Genomic DNA, 21,335 nt, shown 5'->3' on the forward strand with positions numbered 1-21,335 from the left:
GGACCTTGGTGCCACATACAAGGTTTCTTTAGTTTACACTGTTCCTGAGATTTTCATTTCATTCATTTGTGTTTCAGTGATTTAATAAAGCTCTTTTTTCTCTGTTTTGAGTAATTTGGGTAATCTATTTTTCTTTTGTTTTGATTGTTGATTCACATAATAGTCTGCAAAATGTTTCTGAAATAACAATTCAGTTATTTAATAACTAAATTGTTGTTATTTCAGAAAGAGTCGAAATTACTTTTCAGGTGAATGTCGCACTATATTTAAGAGGTGTTTGGATTTTTAAAACATTTTCATTTTCAAACTTTCTTTTGTATCTCATACAATTAGAAAATAGCAGAAATCTTGTAGAAGAATCTAGTTAATTCAGAAAAAAAGACAGGCAGAATTCTTGTTTTAAAATGAAAATGTGGTTTGATTATTTAGTTGATTGAAGTTTATTCGAAGTGAACACACATAATATGCTTCCATGGTGACGAGATGTTTCAAATTAAATAGATCATTTAAATAGCATTTTCAGGGCACAGCATGGCTGTGGTGGTTTGGGCAGCAATAACATGAATGCTTTTAACTCACTGAACACAGCCGCACCATATGACAGGTTCTCTCAGCAGATGTGAGCGCTTCCCAACAGCACCAACCTGACAAACTCATATTATCATATTTCCTCGAAATGCCAAACCTCCCACATTTTCTCTTGCTCTTTCTTGTGTCCTACTTGTCTTTCTGCATGGATGAGCTCATGCTGCATGCATACATATATACATACATACATACAGCGGGCAGGACAGCTGCCTGCCATGCATAATGTGCCCCCTGAGAGCCGCCTCTGGCACCACCAGTGATTCGTGCATGCACTCAGGAGTCCCACTACTACGGGAGGGTGTACAAACATATGGCAGCGATAAAAGGGGACGTGGCAAGCTTTTCCTTGAATGTGCCACACACGTGGACAATTTGATTAAAAACGTGTGATGGAGGGAAGGTGGTTTAGGTGGCCTCAGAGTCATTATTGTCTTGTTAATGGCTGTCAGGCTGCCAATGCCACACTGAGATCCTGCCTCCTCCGTTTGCTAAGGGAAGATTATAAAATATGACTGCACATGGCTGAACATATGAAAGATTTCCTTCATGTCTGTGGCACTGCAAGTATGTAGCATAGACAGGGAGGCATGGACACACACATACTATAGGACAAACACAAACTCTGTTTTTCTTAGCCATAAAAATTGTTAAGAAAAACCCTGTTGTGAGCCAGTGAACTCACCTGTTCTCTTGCATTTGTTATCCAAACAATGCCAACGTTGGCACTTGTGTCTTTAGCTTTGTGTCTTGGCTTGTGGAGACATTTCAGCAGACACACACACAGACGGATCGGAAATTACCAATCCAACTATAGAGATTTCCGATCCGTCAATCCGTCTGTATCGGAACCCAATACCGATACTGGATCAGATCGGCCCCATCCTTATGGGGTATGTAAACTTTTGATCAGGGTCATTTGGATAGTTTGTGTTGTAATTATGCTTTAAAAGGAGAAAACACAGTTTGAAAATAAATGGCTTAAACCAAACACTAACCATGAGTGAAAGAAGAGTTTGCGTGTTATCATTCATATTCTCTGAAAATATATAAAATATATAACCCGATATATATATATAGATAGATAGGTATAGACTGAGAGATAAAATACATTTAAAATGAAATGGTGTAACCCCTTGCTATATCAGATTACAGTACCAAAAGATCCCCATATTTTCATATAAATATCTTCTCTGTCTTGCAGTCTGTAGCATAGTCTTTCATAAGAGGAAATCTCAGACATGTTTTTCTTCCAATAGCACAAACCCTTGTGTAACTATGATAATGTGAAGTGCACTTGTGAGCGATGCGCTGGGTCTTAAAGGGTTAGTTGTACAGATAGAAGCAATAGAACGTTGGACTCATGTGACTCAGTCTGACACTTTTTCACACTTTGTCTCAGTTGAAACCAGCAACCTGAAACTGAGAGGGGTGAACAACCTGCATTGTTCAACTTAACGACTCTCTAGACAGGTACCAACCTCAGAGGTTAAATACCTGGTTTTCCCCACCAGCTAATTAGAATTGAAGAAGCCTTGGATAAGAGGTGAACTGTCTTCAACTCAACTCAAGCAGGTCCACTCGCCCATGGCTAACTACTGAAGAAGATTATGACCTGGATGACTTGAGAACCTCCGCCAACATCTAACACACTGGGCTCTAAAAATGCAATACAGTGAACAAGCAAAAAGTAGTATAAGAATAATTTAACCTGCTTTAATACTGTATTTAAAAAAAAACAATGCTGATAGAACTGATAGAAAGAGGGGATACAACATGTTAGCTGTTCTGTTTCCTCTGTGTTGTTTTTGTGTATTGATAAATGAACTGAAATACATGAACAAAATCCAGTTAAGTAATGTCAGTAAAACTGATGCAATGATCGATTCCTAAATTTCCTGTCAACACGTTTTCACATTTTTCAGCTTCTTAAATGTTCTGTTTTCTTTGCTCCACACAATTAAGAAATCATTACAACTGAAAAGTTTCTTGAAGTCATTCAAGAACATCATAGTTTACAGGTTTAATAAACACAAGATTAACAAACAAGTAGTCGAGAAAGTAATCGAGAAAATAATTGACAGATAAATCGGTTATGATCATCTTTGTTCATGTTGTATTTGCTCATGTATAGTTTGACCTGATGCTGCTGATGATAGTTTCTGATTAACTTTCTCATTTATATTGCCTGTGCATTTGTTTCTTCAAGTCTAATAGCCCTAGAATTACAAAAAATAGAAAATATATATATATATTTCATCCACTAAAACTTTCTTGTTGGCCTCCTGTAGATTTTCGTATTTCTTCACGTCCAGGAATCATCTCTCATATCACACTGTTGTGTATATTCTGTTGTGTCATTAATTATCAATCAATCAACCAATTGATTGACTGAGTGATTGATTTATTAATTATCTTGTTTCCATCGTTTTATGTGAAAAATAAGTACCATTATATCCTTTGTTCTTTGTGAATGCAACACTGAACAACAAGAGATGTTTCTGTGAGGTCTAACTAGGAGTGAAAGTAGTTTCCAATTCTTGCCTGTACTACCTTTCTCACCTCCTTGTCCAAACACCTTTTAAATCCCACTCATTTCTGTGCAACACGAAAAACCCACTTTCTTCCAATCTCACATCATTATTGCTTGAAACTGAAATTCAATTGCATATTGATTTAAAATGCCTGCATTACTTAATCTGACTGGGAAAAAAAATAATGTCACTGACAGATTAATGCAAACCTCTTCTTCACGTTGTTGAATTGCAATGTTCAAGAAAGTTTGAAGAGCCTGGTTATTGATTTTCACATACAATAATGTAGAGAAACCATGATAAATAATAGAGAAAGGAAAATGACCAATACAGTGACAATTGTTTGTAGTATTAGTTCCTCTGGATTCAGAGGCTATGAAATCATCTTTTCTTTTGTTTTCTTTTTTTTCAAAGGGTGACCTTTAATCGTGATTATGTAAATGTCCATGTAGCCACTGGGAAAAAAAGACATTTTGTACAGCCCATAAAAACATAGTATTCACCACTCAGTAAGTAGGCTTTAACTTAAAAAGAAAGAAAGGAACAGGGCAACATTATTGTTTTGTGGTCTGTAGCCAATTTGCAGCAGCCTTTTCAAATGGCCACTTGAATATCCTTGAATAATTGTGACTTTCAATGTCAAATGAAAAAAAAAAAAAGATGTCAGTTCTCTTTTGAAGGCACCATGAAATTAAATGAAGCGCCACTTTGTTTGCTTTCAAGGTCTAATCTGTCCATGGTATGAGTAACCTTTGCCCTGTGCTTCATGAAGCCCTTTCATGTCAGTATTTGTGGTCTAATGTAGAAACCATGAGAAAATAATAATTAATACATTTACTTAATGGTTTCTTTTGCTCTGAAAGGTGTGGTTCATGTGGAGAGGCGGACCTATGAGAATGGGCTTCAGTGGGTGGGGGTGGGGTTTTGTGGGTCTATTTTTCTTTTCTATTGTCTATTTTCAATATTTTCTACTTGTTGTATTACCATAATATAAAATTACTCATTCATTTTTTTTTTTTTTTTTTACTGGGAACACCAAATGTGGGACTATATGGCTACATTTTATTTGTTGAGATGTTGATTGTGGAGGATAATGAGAGGTGATGAGACAAAAACAAAACCATTTATGCTGTAGGAAATTTGTAAAAAAAAAAATGTGTTCAGATTAGGCCATGCACTGTATCAGGGAGGGTTCAAAGCATGTTCATTCGCCTATGACACTGTGCATTGCTCCTATATTAATTACTTTCTCTTTTTCTTACGTCAGGGATTATTCTGCTCTAAATCTGATTAGCAGACGACCCATTTCACAATCTCAATGAGTAATCGCCTTTCATAATCCCGTAATCAGTCCACACACCCCCCCCCCCCCACCCTTCCTCTTCATGAGTCTGAGGACTTCAGCTCTCGAAAATAATATCACATGTCACTGTCACAAAAATCCATAGAGCCTTTTTTCACAGATTTAAATGAATGTAGCAGTTACCTTACAGTGAAGACGAACTTCAGTGACTTTGACAGTAAAGCAGGAAACGAGACGTGCTGTTCTGGCTGAGAGTGACACTCCTGAGTTTGATTGCAGTTTCTAATCGTGTATGAAAAGGTCACAGAGGAGTCTGAGTGTAGAGAGCGAGCGCACATTTCCCAGAAGACTTGTGTGAATGACACGCTTCCCAAATCTCCTTCTAAGCTCCTTAAACCTTGCAGTACACACAGCTGTTGTTATAGTTATATTTGAAGTGTGTGTGTGTGTATGAACGTATTTGTGGATTAGGAAGGACAAAAATTGGAGGCAGTTATCAAACGATGTGGAGCACACTGTAGGTTCACATGTACAGCTTATATACATACCTGTCAGATTTCATATTGAGAACTCATATCTGAGTTTGCTGTATGGTTCTCTTTGTGGCTGATGTGTAAGCACCTCCGTCCTCGGCGCAGGGCTGCAGTCACATGTCAGGTCCTTATAGGCTCCCTGGTGCTGCAACATAAACACAAAGCCCTTGCTGCCCGTGGAGATTTCATCCCAGAAGAAATGCTCTGTCACCTGCTGTGCAAGGGAAAAATAACAGTTGTTGAAAACATGACGGCTCTGTCCACGGCACATAGCTTGCTTAGCAGAGCACTGGACTGCAGTGTTAAGTTGAATCCATAAGCCTTTAACGCTATAGGTGGCTTTTACAACTATATTATTGTGTTTGGTGTTGCAGAGAGTTCAGCTCCATTTGTGGGTACTGTTCACTGCTTTCAGACTGCCGGCTTTCAAATGGGTTTATGCTGTGACTAAAAAAGTACATTATAGAACAACTATAGGGTGAACCAAATGACTGTACAATTAGAAGACCTAAAATAATAAAGTAAAATAGAAACATTTGAGTTGAATAACATAAAAATAGAATACGATAGAAAAAGTGCATAATAGCATTTTAAGGCAGAAGTTTTAATTGTAAATGGGTAAATGTTCCAAAGCCTTGGGGTGGCTATAACAAATCTGCTATGTGCAACTTGTGCATGTGCAGGAGCAATATAATCATTTTATTGTTTATATCGGAAACTAAATGAACAACGTATAGGATATAATTGTAGAGTCTGTGCAATGAAAAGTGGTAATCACTTCCAAATCCGCTCCAGATCCCAAGGTGACAGAGGGAGAGATGTGTCAGGTCTAACCAAAGACATTTATTTCACAATGATATAAAACAGAGGGAAAAGGCAGCATGTGTTGCATTTGAATTTGCGGGGATTCTCAGTTCACCAAATGTAAGTGGTTTTCACCAGAATATCATCAAAATACAAACACACTGGCCTCTCTCTGAGGTCTATTCTGGGTCTTGGGGGATATTACTGCATATGCAGTGGAAAATGAGTATTTAAAAGTAAAATTTAAAGCATTTTGTGGCTCCAGTCGGTGGTGTGTGAAGTTCAATAAACTTCCTCAAGTAACAACATGGGAATTGGCTTTGGTTTGGGCTGGAGATTAAGTTAGACCGAAGTAATCTCATCATGTCTGTAGCCTGCTCCTTTTCCCTCACTTAAAGCTGCATTAGCTCATTCTGACATACAAATCTGTCACTGACATGTCAGTGCTGTATTGTCCTTACGTGTGGGTACAGGTTCTATGTAAAAAAAAAAAAAAAACATATCAATATCAGTCCATTACAGTAATTTTTACATCTTTTAAATTTGACTAAAACAAACACTGAACACGCTTGTGGTGATGCATTTGATAACATGTCATAACCAGTCATTTAAAAAAACAAAAACATTCTGCTTCTTTCAAGAAGACATAAACAGCCCATATTTTTACAGTCTGTGCTTTGTGATGCATTTATGCAAAATTATGGTATGTTATATATATATATACGAAATTATGTAAATTAAGTTTTTGGGATCATACTTGATTTCATTTAATTCCATATGTTGTTGACCATTTTCTTTATCTTTACAGAAGTATTTTATGTTCTGTTATTAATTTTATTTGCACGCATTAGTCTCAAAATGTCTCATTTATTTCAGTTATTTTAACATCCTGTGTTTTTGTTAATGACCTGAAAAGCACTTTGACTGGTATTCAAGTTCTTTGAAAGGTGCAATATAATTTAATTTGATTGATTTATTTGACCTGCACTTCTGTGTTGTAAATTGGCGTAATGCTCTTTAAAAAAAGCCAATGAAATTGGAGCTGTTAATTGTGCCTCATTATTACACACACATTATTCATGTGTGTTTTGTACAGATAATATTTCCTCCTGGTAAAACGAGGTTATTGACTTGACCTTCAGCTATTGTGTGGCAGTATCACAGTAACCAGGTGTCTCACATGTGCAGAACCTCTGAGGATTCTTGTTGTCCCGCATGTCCCACGGCGCTCGGCTTCACCTGTTGAAAGAATGATGCAAGCCAGAGTCTGTGCTAAAGCAGTATCAAGATAGTATGTTGCAATCTGGCTCCTTTGCTTCAGGGAACAGAAATAATAGTCATGACGTTTCTCCTCAGTGGCATGTGTGTGTCTATTGTGCTTCCTTGTGATACAGAACCATGGTGCACTTTATTAGAAGCACAACAGTCGCATGGATTCAGCTCTTTTCTGTTCTTTTGAGAACTTCATCCCTGTAGATTTGTCCAACCCAGTTGCCAGGATCATATGTTGCACTTGCACGTTCCTGCAAACCAAAGATATGTGTGACAGTTTTGAACCAAAACAATGTCTACATACATGCATATTAATGTGAATGTCTAAATAGCTTGTGATGCTTTTGGCAGAAATTATGAAGTAAGTTTGGAGCTGGAAAAGACCACGTTTTAAGCATGTCCTTAAAGCGGACCTAGACGGGAAGTTCCAATTAACGCTGTTTTTTAGTGTGTATCTGCATCATTACCTTGTTTAAGAAGCCCTGAAGGTTCAAAACAAACATTTCAGCCACTGCTGAGAACGCTGTGTTTTATTGTAATCTCGGGCTCAGAGAGATCTCTGAAAAAACCTGGTCCGGTTACGTAAACAGCGGTTCTCCGGAACAGCAGATCTTCCTGCTCCGGGTACATCCGGTTGCGTACATTGAACAACAGAAGAAGAATAACGTCCGTTGTGGAGGTGTTTCACGAGCGACAGTGTCTTCTGACTCTGGGTCTGACTCCGGGTCAAAGTCATAAAAGGGACTGCGGCGGGGAGTCGTGACGAAGCTATTTTTAAACATTGTTAAAACAATGTTTTGATAATGAGTAGCAGTGCATCCACTGTTCCAGAGGGGGGAGCTGCGCTTCTGAGAGCGGGTGTGCTGAATATGTCACTTCCGGGTATTGGCCAATCACAAGACAGTTGGGAAGCCTCTACGCTGGCTGGCCAACACTGGAGAGCTGAGTCTGAAATATCGCGGCTGGGGAACAGCATCAGAAAAGAGGATTTCTATCGGCTCGTTTACAGCAACTAGGAGGTTTTTGACCATAAAGACAAGTTAATGTATGTAAATAGAGATCCATAACTAACATATGTGCACATGTGCAACAGGACCACTCTATGTGAGCTTTAACTGTTGTGCTATCACCCATAAGAATCTGTTCTTCTGTTTTGCAGCCCCAAGATTTACAAAGTCTACAAAGATGTGAAACTAGCAATTTGAGACCATTAACTCCTCCGCAAAATGTTTTCTGATGATATACATGGCAGATGTGTCATATGCATATGAAACATTTTACCATGGTTTGCAGATAAGCAAAATAGCAGTGTTTATCTGGGAGACAAAGCTGCTATGTCAACTGCACTTTCATGCTGTCAATCTCCCGTTTCACCACATCCCAGAGGTTTTCTTCTCAATTCAGCTCCTTCTCCTGATCTCAGTCTGAGATTTTTACTGTGTAACACAGAGCATTATCATTCTGGAAGTAGCCATTTGAAGGTGGTAAAATGTGTCCGCAACAATACGTACACTGGCTGTGGTATGATCAATTTGGAATTATAGCTGTAGTTCAGGTTTTCTGAAGGGTAGTTGTGAGAAGTATTGACTGCACTGTGCATGCCCACGGCTCACCCCCTGCAATGAAAACCAGCTTGAGACAGGAAAACTCACTTTTACTGAAAACATGGCTGTCAATGGGGACACAAGAATAGAACAGATTTTAAAGATTAAAAAAAAAAAAAAAAGGCTTTCCTTAGAAAATCTGTAAAAACGACATCTTCTTGCCTTTTTCTGACCAGAATATCATATTTGCTTTGTAAACTGCACACAACAGTCATTTGAGATAATCGGCTATTTTCCATCACAGCACACATGAATTGTTGCTCCACCGCTGCCTCCAGCAGTGAATGTGTTATTTGTTGACCTCAGTGTTTGAAATGCTTTATTCAGATTTGCTTAAGTGACATAAACTTACCTAACAAGTAGAGGAGCAGCTCCTGTGTGCCCACGAGCAAAAAACTTTGATTTTCTCTTTGGATTTCGGTAAAGGAGAGCCGTTTACAGACTTTACTTTTTCTAGTCACAAAAGGCTGAATAAATCACTGTTCATATATTTAAGGTATTGTAGACTTGAACAGGCATAGGTTTTATGAGATCATCCTTTGGTTTAATGTCTGTAATCGGTTTCTCCTTGTGTCTCCACTTGCAGCAATGTTTTTAGTGAGGACACTTGTCCATTTCTCTACCAGGTTTTTGGCACAGGGTGCGTCCACAGCATGATTAACACTGAATGCGAGTCAGTCCAACCAAACTTAAAACAAAAACCCAAACTACCAATTTAAGGGGCAAAGATAACATACTGTACATCAGGCGGGTTCGGGCATTGGATGCTGTTAAGAATGACCAGAGTAGACGACATTGGTGTTTAAAAGTCTGTGTCTACTACAGCCTCAGATGTCTGCTCACCTCAGGTTTTGATGTGTTGTGGATTCTGAGGTGCAGTGCTGCTCACCACAGTTTTAAAGCTAGGCAGTGAGCCAGTTGGGTCATTCTCCTCTGACCTCTATCATCAGCACTGCTACTGTTCCACATGGACGATCCCTGGATGCCTTTTGTATTTCACTCCATTCTGATTAAATTGTAGAGACTATTGTTTGTGGAAAAAATCCCAGGAGGTCAGTATCCTTCCAGAAATCCTTCATCCAGCCCATCTGGCACAAACAATCATGATCACCGAAGTCATAGGCCCAATTCCATTTCTCATTTTTACCCCTGCCCCTTTCACTACCCCTTGCCCCTTAATGGTTGATGGTTTTGCTTGAAATCTGGTAATGCTTGAAATCTACCCCTTCAAGAATGTGACACATCATCACATAAGCAGATGCAACTTGTTTTTGCCATACAATCAACATGCCATTGTCCAAAATTGTTAAAAACGAGTGCTTTAGCCTTTCAAATAGACCGGATCTAAGTACCCAATGGTGAATGGTTTGTATTTATATAGCACTTTTCTAGTGTTGATGACCACTCAGACTCAGTGGGGTTAAGTGTCTTGCCCAAGGAGGCATTGGTATTGTAGACTAGTGGAGCTGGTAATTATCAATTAGTTTTTTCATATAAATTATTTGTTGTACAAATTAAAAGTATTTGATAAAGAATAAAATACCAGTTTCTTTCAACCAGTCCCATTTTCTGTCTGTAATAGGATGCTCAAGAATAATAAAATAGTGCAATAATATGCAGTGTCTCGTGACAGCAGATGCATTATGTGCTTTTACTATTACAGCAGGTGTAGGCTAACCCAGCGTGAGCACAAAGAAGTGCTGCTGTTTCTATACTTTATGACATCACCTTGACTTTTTCTATTGTCTTCACACAGGTCCTTTTCTGCTCAAATTGCTCATTGTGAAAAGACCACAGTCTGCAAAACACAGGGAATAGTATACCGTTACACATTATGAGCTTTTGTTTGTTTGTTTTTAAAGGTTAACAATTACATTTAAAAAAATCGGGACGTCAGTCACGTCACCGAACAACGCCGAAGGACCCGAGTAGTCCCGAGTGACTAAGGTCAGACTGTGTACGCCAGCATCCAAATAATAATAAAGTTAAGATTGAGGGTTAAGCAAGGAATTGGAATTCACCCATAGTCACAGAATTTAACAACATAGCAGCTTCATAACTTACTAACTTTAAAACATCAATACTGTGATCCAAGTATTGATGTATTTATCGTTCACTTTATTACTTGTATCAGGGTTGTCACACCTCTTGGGGAATGCAATTTTTTTGTGTCAGAAAATGTTGAAATACATTGAATATTTCAACAAATCAATCTGCCCTTGTCTTTCATCGTGCCTATGTTTAATCAGAGAGCTTACCTGCTCTTTTACAGTCAGCACTGGAGAAGGGACGGGGGGAAGAGGTTGAGTGCACATCCACCCTGCCAGGCTAGACACAGGCACAAAGGCGGAATGGGTTGTTGCCTTCCTGCTACATCCACACACACTCACTCTCCAGCTGACAGGCCAATGTCGTGCCAGAAATATATGGTAATCACTATCTGCCGACTCCAAGGAAAGGGAATGAATTATCACAACCAGGTTGCAACATGAGTAGTGTTTTTGAAAACGCAAACCACCTCAGAAATGTTTGTTTCTGCCACATGTGCTGTTCAGTTCTCCATCCTGTCTGTGTTTGTGGGTCGGACACAGCACGAGGAGCAGAAAAGGCTGTCAGTGCCTGTCTATTTCAGAGCCTACAGCATTAATGGTCTGCCAGTGTGACCTCGCTGAACTCTTTGTACTACACAATTACTGTGTTTAGTTGTGGACCTAATGCTGCTGACCTCTATTTTCTAATGGGGTAGAGACCTTTAAGGGGCACTCAAGACTGAAATTGCTTGTGTACATCTCCACTCTGTTGACCCTGTTTGTGCTCCCACCAGAGGCTTTTGAGAGCATTGAGCATGTGCATCCCGTCTGCTCCTGTAAGGGAAACAGTAGAGATGGAGGATTCCTGGAGCCTGAAGCAGATTAAGGAGTGCAGCGGTTGGTAACACAATGGGGGACGACAGGAGTTTAACTGAGGAGGATTTTTTTGTTTTGTTTGTTTGTTTTGAGTTTCTTTCTGTGTTGGTTTATTCCTGTGCAAAGAGGCGGCCTCTCAAAAAGACAATTCACTAAATCTGTGAATGTGTAGACTCTAATCGGAGCAAATTGTCAGTCTGTGGCTGTGTTGTTTGGCTGGACTAAAGCTCTTCTTCATTGCTCGGGAAGGATTTTAGAGAGAGTAGCTAGCTCACAATGCACCACATCAACATGCTTTACCTTGTTTGACACTACTGCACCCTAAGGATGAGTATCGCACTAATATCAGTTCTGCTTATTGATACTGATACGTATCGATATGCTTGTTGACACTATCTATAATTTAATGTTGAAGATGCTTGGCGTCTAGGAGGCATCGTAGCCAGATTCCGGAACCACCTCAACTGGCTCCTCTCGACGTGGAGGAGCAGTGGTTCTACTCTAAATCCATCCCGGATGTTCAAGCTCCTCAGGCTATCTCTAAAGCTGGGGCCCGGCCATCCTGCATTGGAAACTTATTTGGCAGCCTGTATTCAGGATCTCATTCTTTTGATCATTGCCCAAAGCTCACGACCATAGGTGAGGGTTGGAATATAGATTGACCGGTAAATCGAGAGCTTCATCTTCCGGGTTATCTCCCTCTTCACGACAACAGACCAGGTTGAGGGTCCACAGTTCCCCCAATCTGCTTGTCAATCTTCTTCATCCCAACTGCTTCGCAGCAAGAGCTGAAAGTCATCATCTGCAAACACATTCGCTTTGCTAAAATGGTCAAACACATTGCACTGCCTCATGTTTAAGCTTTCATTTGGGTTGCAAGTGTTACCTTGTTAACTCACCTGTTTATTTACATGTGGCACAAATTGCTTCTTTATCGCAAAATTGTGTGCCCAAATTGTCGAGTAACGAGCCACCGTGATGGCACTGATATGAGCAGCTTTTTGATCATTTGGTGACAGCTGCAGAACATGCTAATGTATTGTTTCATGATTCACCAATCTTTCTATAACAGATTTATGATGAAAGTAACATAAATATCGATAATGATATCATCCATTCAAGAGCTTATTGATACATTGTGATTGGTATCAATGTAATATTGGTTCTCATTAACCATCTCTAATGAAGCCTGAAAGCAGGATTTTGCAGAAAGGCATCTGCACCGTTTTGTTGTAAATGTTTGCGTTTTGCAGCATTCCCAAATCCCACTGCTTTATAATTGGACGATTAAAAATGCATATTGTTGTCACAGTGTGCTCTTACATGGTTCATTAATATCAAGTGATGAGGCAGCTGATGCTGATAATATATCATGATGCCAGACCTTTTGAGTACTGTGGTTCTTGTGCATTGACAGATGGCTGCTTTGTTTACTGGCAAAAATTGAAGATTTTTGTTGTTGCTGTTAATCCTTGTCAGAAATGTTGCCTGTGTTTAAATGAATATGTATTGCTTCAAGCATTAGGGGCAGATGCCCCTGGGGACAGTGTCAGTGGCTGATTTTGCTGTGAGGCTGCAGCAAGAGGACGAGAAACAGGCCAAGGCCTGTGTTGTGCAGAAATTAATCACATTATACGGTTGAGAAAAAAAAAAAAAAAAAAATATGGCTGATTTTTCATCTGGTGCCTGACATCAGTACCAGATATACGAGAGCTGCCTGTCAACGCAGTTGCAGTCACTGTTGCTCCACTCCACCATGACTTAGTTTAGTTGTCATATGCTGCCTTGTGTTTACCTCAGATCAGCTGCTGAGCAGGCAGTGCTCATTTTGTCATCGTTGACTCGTATGATGCTGTGTTTACAAAGCTGGAGTGGCAGCGTTCACCATCCTCTAATGGATGTCGAAGTCATTAGGTTTGTTTATTTCACTGTGCATGTGGCAACAACATAAGAAGGGACTGCTCGACCAGTGTTAGCGGCTGTTTCTTCTTTCTGTAATCGGAGAAAAATAACACAGAGGACATCATACCCGCTCATCTTTGACATCGTATTTGTAAGAGGACGCCATGTGTTGCAAACTGCAGCTGTGATCAACTCGTGTTGTAGAAAATAAATGTCAATTTGACCATTCTTTTTTTCCCTCTGAAACATTAATTCTCCAGTAGAACCACAATTCTGCTGTATCCCTTTGTGAACAGTACAAGCACTTATACTACCTCTGCTCTTTTGGTGCATATTCATTTCATTTATTCACCAGCAGACACATATAGTAGAGGTTTTTAGTGCTATTCATACTTGCTAATTGAGCAAGGCTGCACCTTCCTCTTTCTTTTCTTTTCTTTTATTGTTCTGTATTTTATGCTCTAAAAAAATGTTGTGCAGTCTCATTGGGATTAATCAAGATCCTTCCATTAGTGTATAGTAGTTAATACTATTATTGTGATGTGGTAATACAGTGAACATTGAATTGAAGTTTGACTGAAGAAATAATGTCAGAAATGTAATAACTCCTGACCCAAAAGTAATCCCCTAGGAAGGCTGTTGAGAAAGTTTTTACTGTGTATTTTTTTACGTTAATTAGGGACTTATATTTTAGAGTTGTATTTTGAATTTTAATACATGTTATGTTTAGTTTTATAGTTGAATTGCTGTCTGATTTTGTGAGAATGGTGAATGCAGGACAATTTTTTGTCGGACAATGAAGTATTCTCTCATTTTTTTGTCATACAGTATTATAACTTTAGACCTCTGCACATGATCCCTGACATAGTTTCATTGCAGTGCATTGTTCGGCATTTTGCTGAATCAATTCACTTTTCAATTCAATTCAATTTTATTTTTCAATTTGATTTTATTGCCATATGCACAGTGTCACACAGTACAGTAATATTTGCGATAGATGAATTGAAATGTGCGTGCAGATGGCTGGTTGTGTGCAAACGTCCCTGCAAGATCAGAGTGGGGGTGTCCTATAGCCCTATTGCATTTCCTGGTGTTATCATTGTTTGGTCAGTTCCTTAATGGACGCGACGGTAGGAAGAAGCCTTTCAGGAAGCAGGTACAGCACCACTAGTGTGCCATAATAAGCAACCGTGCTGTGATAAGCACCCCTATTGTGCATTTGACGTAAATGCGCGTTGCAGTGATGTTTTTCACAGCAGGGGTGCTTATTACAGCACAACATCAGCTCAGAGTTATCGATACCACTTTGGAAAATAATGCAGCAGAGGTAAACCACAGAAGTGAATACAAGTTTCCCTTATGTTATACTGAAAGTCGAAACCTGTAAACCTGTTTTTTTTTGTTTGTTTTTTTTAATCATAACTACGATAACTTTTTTTGGTCTCTTTTTCTATCACTCTATTCTACCTCTTTTCTTTCTGCATTGATGGAATAATTTCTCATGGTGCATGGTGCAAGGTTGACTTGTTTTTGTCCATGTGGCTGATTCAGGTGAACGCTGCCCACGTTATTGTGTTAGTTACAAACACGGTGACGCAGACCAAGAATGAATATCAACACCAAGACTTAACAGGGAACAATAAATAAATAAGCCCAGATCGTGCAGTTTTTTTCTATTGCCAAAACAAAGCAATCTGTTGTCCATTGTGATGACAATTCCAAACCAAAAATGTCTGATGAAATATTACAATTAAAACACTATTAATGAAGTAGATGTATGGCATAACAAATATTTGTAAAAATGACAAAACCTGTAAGGATAAGAAGAAGAATTTTAAAGTACACACAGCTCGTACTGTGCAACCACTGTTTATCCAATTTTAAATTAAATGTCGGATTTAAAAATCAGTTCAATCATATTTAGACAAATGTGTGAAAGCCTCAGTGCAGCACTTTCGATTGTTTTCGCAGCTTGTCTTGGTGTGATACAGAAATAAAGTTGTTCCTGTTCTCCTGTTCCTGTGAATAAGTCTTATTGTGTTTATTCACAGATAAAAAAAATAAAATAAGAAGGTACAGCAGGATATTAAAGGGTCTTGTAAACCATTAATATTCTCTTGAGGGAGGATGCTCATGGTTCAAGTTATCTTTATTAGGTAACGCTTTCTTTTACAGTCCCCTAATTACCAGGTATTTACCTGGTAAATTCATGGTAACACCAAAGTGTTACTAGGTAATTACCAATGGTAATAAGAAAGTAAATACAGTGAAACTGTTGCCAAAATACTGGGCATTTACCTGGTAACTATATAGTAAATTATAGCGTGTTATTACTGCTGTTAATAAGAAGGTATGTACAGCTAAACTATGGCAAAACTATGGTAAATGTAAGTGTATTATTGGGTTATAAACTGGTAATAAGCAGGTACCTACAGTCCCCTAATTACTAGCTATTTACCCAAGGGGTAACCTAACAAACCTAACCCTAAAAATGTGTGTAATTACATGGAAACAAGCTTGGCTTTCTTTTACAGTACAGTTTAACTTTACTTACCGAGTACATTACTGTGCATTACCCAGTATTTTGGCAACGGTTTCACTGTATTTACTTATCTTATTACCCTTGGTAATTACCTAGCAACACTTTAGTGTTACCATGAATTTACCAGCTAAATACCAGGTAATTAGGGGACTGTAAAAGAAAGCGTTACCCTTTATTATTATTAGGGACAATATGATGAATGCAAAGCATATCACAACATTTGTGTTAAGGAATTATTCAAACATTTAACAGTAACAATATTTTTTCTTTATCTTTAAAGCACGATCTACTCTGATTGTAGCGCATGATCAGTATCAGTACATCGGCCTCGGTGTCTGTGTGTCCTCCCACAGGTGTTGCATTACAAGTTGATTGAGACTTCACTTTTTAATGAGAGCGGAGTAATATGAAACCTACTTTGGGAATACACCCTCCCCCCCTTCTTTGTATCCGGTCTCCATTTTTACATTAATACAATTTATTGTGAGCATGATCTTAGCTATGCGAGGGTATGGTTGTTTGACATGAATATTCAGTGATATTCTGTGAGGCCTGTCCTGCTTCCGTGTCTCCTTGTGTGAGTGAAGCAGTCTTTAACCTCAATTGCAAAACAACAAAGAACTGTTCTGGGAGCGTGTAAAATATAGCATTTTATTTTTGTTATACCAAGTGCAACGCCAAGATTATTGTATATGTTCACCTTTGCATCTTCAGGGTTTAGTCTGAAACAACTGCAGTTGGAGCTCATGTGTAAAGGCTGTTGTTCTCACAATACAATAAAAAGCAGCTCAAAGAGATGCCCTGGTTTCATACGAGGAAGCATTGCGTAACCCATAAAATCAATGCCCTGGATGATATTTGCAAAGACCGTTTCGGCCAGCTGCGTGAGCCATCTCATTATATTTGTGCTCTCTGTGGTATTCTGCAGCTCATGTTGTGCAGTGTAGGCATATGGGTTTTAAACATAGAAGGGAGAGCAGGTGCAGCCATAGTCCAAAGCACTGGAGAGGAAACAAACACAAACAACATGCCTTATCCTGCCTCGAAGTGTCCCTTGTCCCTGTGGACCTCTGCTGTGCCATTACTTTGTTTTCAGCTCCAAACATACAGCAGCTAAAGCCTGAGCCCAAGATCCTGATTCTTACAGTGGCTGCTCCTTTCAGCCAGCAGGAATATGGGCTCATGCTGTGAAATATAGGAAAGCGGCTATAGATGGATCTGGAGGTTTTTGTTTAATTGCCAGTCTGCTAACAGTTGGTACGGTTTGATTGAGCTCTGCTAGAAAATTACACGTTCCTGTCAGTTAGAGAACCACATTACACCATTAGGTTCTCTTGTGTCCTTCACCAGTCACAAACTCACCCAGAAGTCAGTCTTATACATGCAACCGGTTGTGTTGCAAGGCCGCCTTTATTCAATTTTGGATGAAATATGGAATATAAGAAAACAAATGTGGAGCTCCTCACAGTCAAGCACATAATAATATAATATAATATAGTAATAATGAAGCTAATAACACGCAACAAAACGGGATGACAGTATCTTGTTCCTTTTCCCTGGCATGTGACATCAGAGGATTAAGAGGTAATGCAGGAGACGCACACACGATGTCAGCTGAAATAATTCTGCTTTGTATGCAGCCGTTCCTTTCCATTACTGAACTGCATTATAGGTCCATTAATTAGATTTTCTTGAAGTGCATGTGGCAGAGGATGAAAAATGGTGAACATTTTGGAGCTTTACTGTGATTAAATTGATGCTTTTTGCTCATGAGTCATATATTCTATGCAGATTAGTTACTGTGAACGATAAACTGTTAAAAAAAATAAAAGGCTGTACTTTAAATCAGACATTTTCAGTTTGTGATAAGTACAGGAAATAGTTCTGAGTGGGGCTTGTATATGTTCTGCTAAAAGACTGCATTAGCCATAACGCTCTATCAGATCTAAACCCAGAAGCTGTAATATAGTGAAGTTAGTGGTTGCTGTAAGCTGTTAAAGCTTGGCAGTCCACCACCACATGTAAACATTTTATTCCTTAAATCCGTGGTTCTCAAACTGTGGTACATGTACCGCCAAGTGGTACAAGAGCTTCCTCTGGTGGTACCTGGAAGAAAATTCCCCTGGAAAATCAGAAATACTGTTCTGCTGCATACAGGAGTGCATAAAATGAAACAAAATGGGAAATAGGAGAGGTGAATTATGGTTCTTGTACTGCTGAATGTATTGGATTTTTATGAATCATATAGTTAAAGACCTTCATCGCTCACAATTTCCTGCTTTGTCATTTGTTTCAATTTAAGCATTGTTTCACTTGTAAATTGGATTATTTGCCAGGTTAATCATGTCTTATGATTGCCTAATGCCAACTACTGTTACTGTTGGTCATTAATTGTTATTACATATTAATTACCCACATCTTATTACTTTATGAAATCATCAGTATTGTTTTATTCAGGTCATTGAATTCTATGATTACGCGTCATGATTATTCATTTTATCTTCTTTCTTTTTTTTTCTGGGGTCACTTTGAAAATTCAAATCCTGACTGGTTTGTCAGTTCAGTACATATGAAAGGCTGCGAAAAAATGTTTTGCATAAGTGATTATACACTTATGCAGACATTATGGGTAGTACATTCAATTAGTGTCAGTAAGTTCTCTGAAATGATACACAGTGGACCTTTGATGTGACACCTTTTCATAATTTCACAAAGAAAGAAAGGAAAATCCCTTTGTCACCCGAAACTCTACTCTTCCTTACTTTGATTATAGCAGCCCGACAGATATTGCGCAACATCATGCTCCACTTCCTGTTAGGAAAAAGTCATACACCTGTGGTTGATTTCATAAGAGTGCAATTCTGCCAAAATGTAAATGTTTTAGACGGAATGGAAAAGAAAAATGGACCTGTTTTGCATAATGAAAAGTACTTAGAATTCACCAGAATGTCAAGAGGATCACCTCGGTATAATGAATGTTGAATGTGTCCCAATCCTTTTTCATACATCATAAAGTATCTACTCGAGAGAGCCAGCCCAGGTCATCTTGCACACTTACAACATTTACTGCTATTCAGTGTTTCGCCATTTATGTGAAACATGGCTGTAAGATTCAGGAGGGAGCTAATATCTACCAGGACTTCCTGAATAATACTGAAACATGGATTAGAGGACGGATAATGATGATTAAATAAAGATAATGGAGTTATGCTCCTGAGTATTTCAATGAGCAATTTCTGATGCTGCATTAAGAGCATTGGAGTCAAGCTATGAGCCAATTATATGGAATTATTCCAGATTAACTCTGCACATGCTGCTCGATGACGAATGATTATCGTGTTACTACGCGTTTGGATAATGCTAGGCATTTGTTTTTAAAGCCTCTTTTTTGAAATCTTCACCTAATGAACATATATTATTTCTCCTATTTATAAACTGTTCTTCACTGATAATAGCTCATTGTCACAAAACAACAAATTGAGCCAGAATAATTCAGAAATGGCATGTTGTTCAGTAATGAGCAGCTATAGTTCCATCATTTTTTCTTTAGGTCGCTGGCACCTTATTATAAGTGTTATCTTTATTTTTAGTGGAAGGAGGTGTTTTCTCTCCAATGTTTCGTGTTCCCTCCAAAACAAATTAAATCCAAAAACAAGACAGCTTGACTTGAATTTGTTGAAATTAAAGCCTCTTGAGATCTAGAATCTCATTTTCGAGGGGGCTTCTATAAACAATAAACAATAACAACCGCACTTTCAAACATGCACAGCTCTCAAATCCTGTCCCGTCCACCCACCACCCATCAGCTGATGTGCAAAAACACAGAAGAAATTGAATACAATGGCGCGATGATAATATATTTAAATGCTCTCCAATGTTTTGAAATGAGCTGTAATCTCAGTTCAAAAGATAGGAGAGCACATGTTGCCACATATATTTGAAACAAAGAAACAAGGAGCTGAACTCTATTTATGCACATTGCATACACACACATAACTGTCTCACTATTTGTTTTATTTTTATTAATCATGTAACCTGCCGATTTCTACGCGTCTCTGCTATCAACCTCAGTGTCCGATAGTTGATGGGTGGCACAGAAGACACAAACTTTTTTAAATGTGGGTAAACTGTCTGAACCATCGTCGGTAAAGCCAATATTTGAATTGTTTCCTTTATCTCTGACATGACATATCATGTTCATTTTATAACTTCATAAGCTATTCTTCCATAATGTACCGTTAACTCTGCATTGAGGCAACCGACTGTTTTAACTTTGAACCCACGCCCCATTATTCTTTGAAACATCTGGTGACACGAAACTCGTCTTCGTTCGCAGATTTGATATTTTCCTGGATCTTCAACGAGTACCCGACGTTCGTGAAGCAGGACACTCGCCGCTTCATCTCGCAGGAGACGGGGAATCTGTACATCGCCAAAGTGGAGCCCTCCGACGTTGGCAACTACACCTGCGTGGTGACCAACACAGTCACCAAGACCCGAGTCCAGGGTCCACCCACTCCGCTGGTGCTCCGCAGCGATGGTGAGCCCACACACTGCACCATGTAAATGTTATCAGTCATGATGAATAAGACTGTGGATTAGTGCAGAAGTTTGTTCTCCGAAACTCATCTTTGTTCAGTTACTTGGATGCAAATGTTGCCTCATCATTTTACTGCATCGGTTTAATTTATTGCATGTTTATCAAAATGGTTATCAAGTGTTGAATCTGCATTTTAACACAGCCTGATCTGTTAGGATAATCTATTGTAATGATGAGAAAGAAAGGGAAACTTTACTGAAATGTAAAGGTTAATTATGTAATTGTGGGCTAATTTCAGCATGTCCTTGAGCATGTGTATCTTAAGCTACAGTCTGCCCTCATCAAGGCACTGCACAGGAAAGGTCATTGTCAGCAAGTAATCCAATTGTACGCTTCTCCACCAAAAGCGCATTCCTTAGTGTTTCTAATGTAATGAAATAGCTGAGAAGAAATACAAGCATTCGAGAAATGCCCTTTATATGATATATTCATGTTGGTTTTTACTGTTATAAATATTATGTCTTTTCTAATTTGATATGTTATAAGTCTAAACGGACCTTTGTTATTGTAAACTGTAAACTAGTTTTATTCCTGCTAATACTTTATTCTAACCTCCTATTTAACATTTATAAGCAACACAACATTTATCACTCACTGGTAGATTTTAACAATCTTTATTTTTTTATAACACATATTTTTACATTTGCCCTATGTCAGCTGGGATTGGCACCAGCGACCCCTGCAACCCACCAGGTGGAAGATAAAGCGGTTGGAAGATCATTACAATTTAGATTTTTAGTCAAAAACCTG

The 21,335-nt window shown here is 38.7% G+C and overlaps 1 protein-coding gene across 1 annotated transcript in view; it reads left to right on the forward strand.

Moving 5' to 3' along the window:
* The window catches only part of cntn4 (contactin 4), a gene marked incomplete at both ends in the record, with an annotated part of 203,519 nt that overhangs the window by 93,290 nt on the left and 88,894 nt on the right, over positions 1–21,335 (forward strand). The window contains one exon of the mRNA XM_083892325.1: positions 20,322–20,525. Within this exon, the coding sequence (XP_083748451.1) occupies positions 20,322–20,525 (204 nt within the window). The remainder of the gene's footprint in view (positions 1–20,321; positions 20,526–21,335) is intronic.

This window comes from Microchirus variegatus (assembly GCF_963457635.1).
Source record: "Microchirus variegatus genome assembly, chromosome: 7".
In the NCBI taxonomy this organism is placed as follows: Eukaryota; Metazoa; Chordata; class Actinopteri; order Pleuronectiformes; family Soleidae; genus Microchirus; species Microchirus variegatus.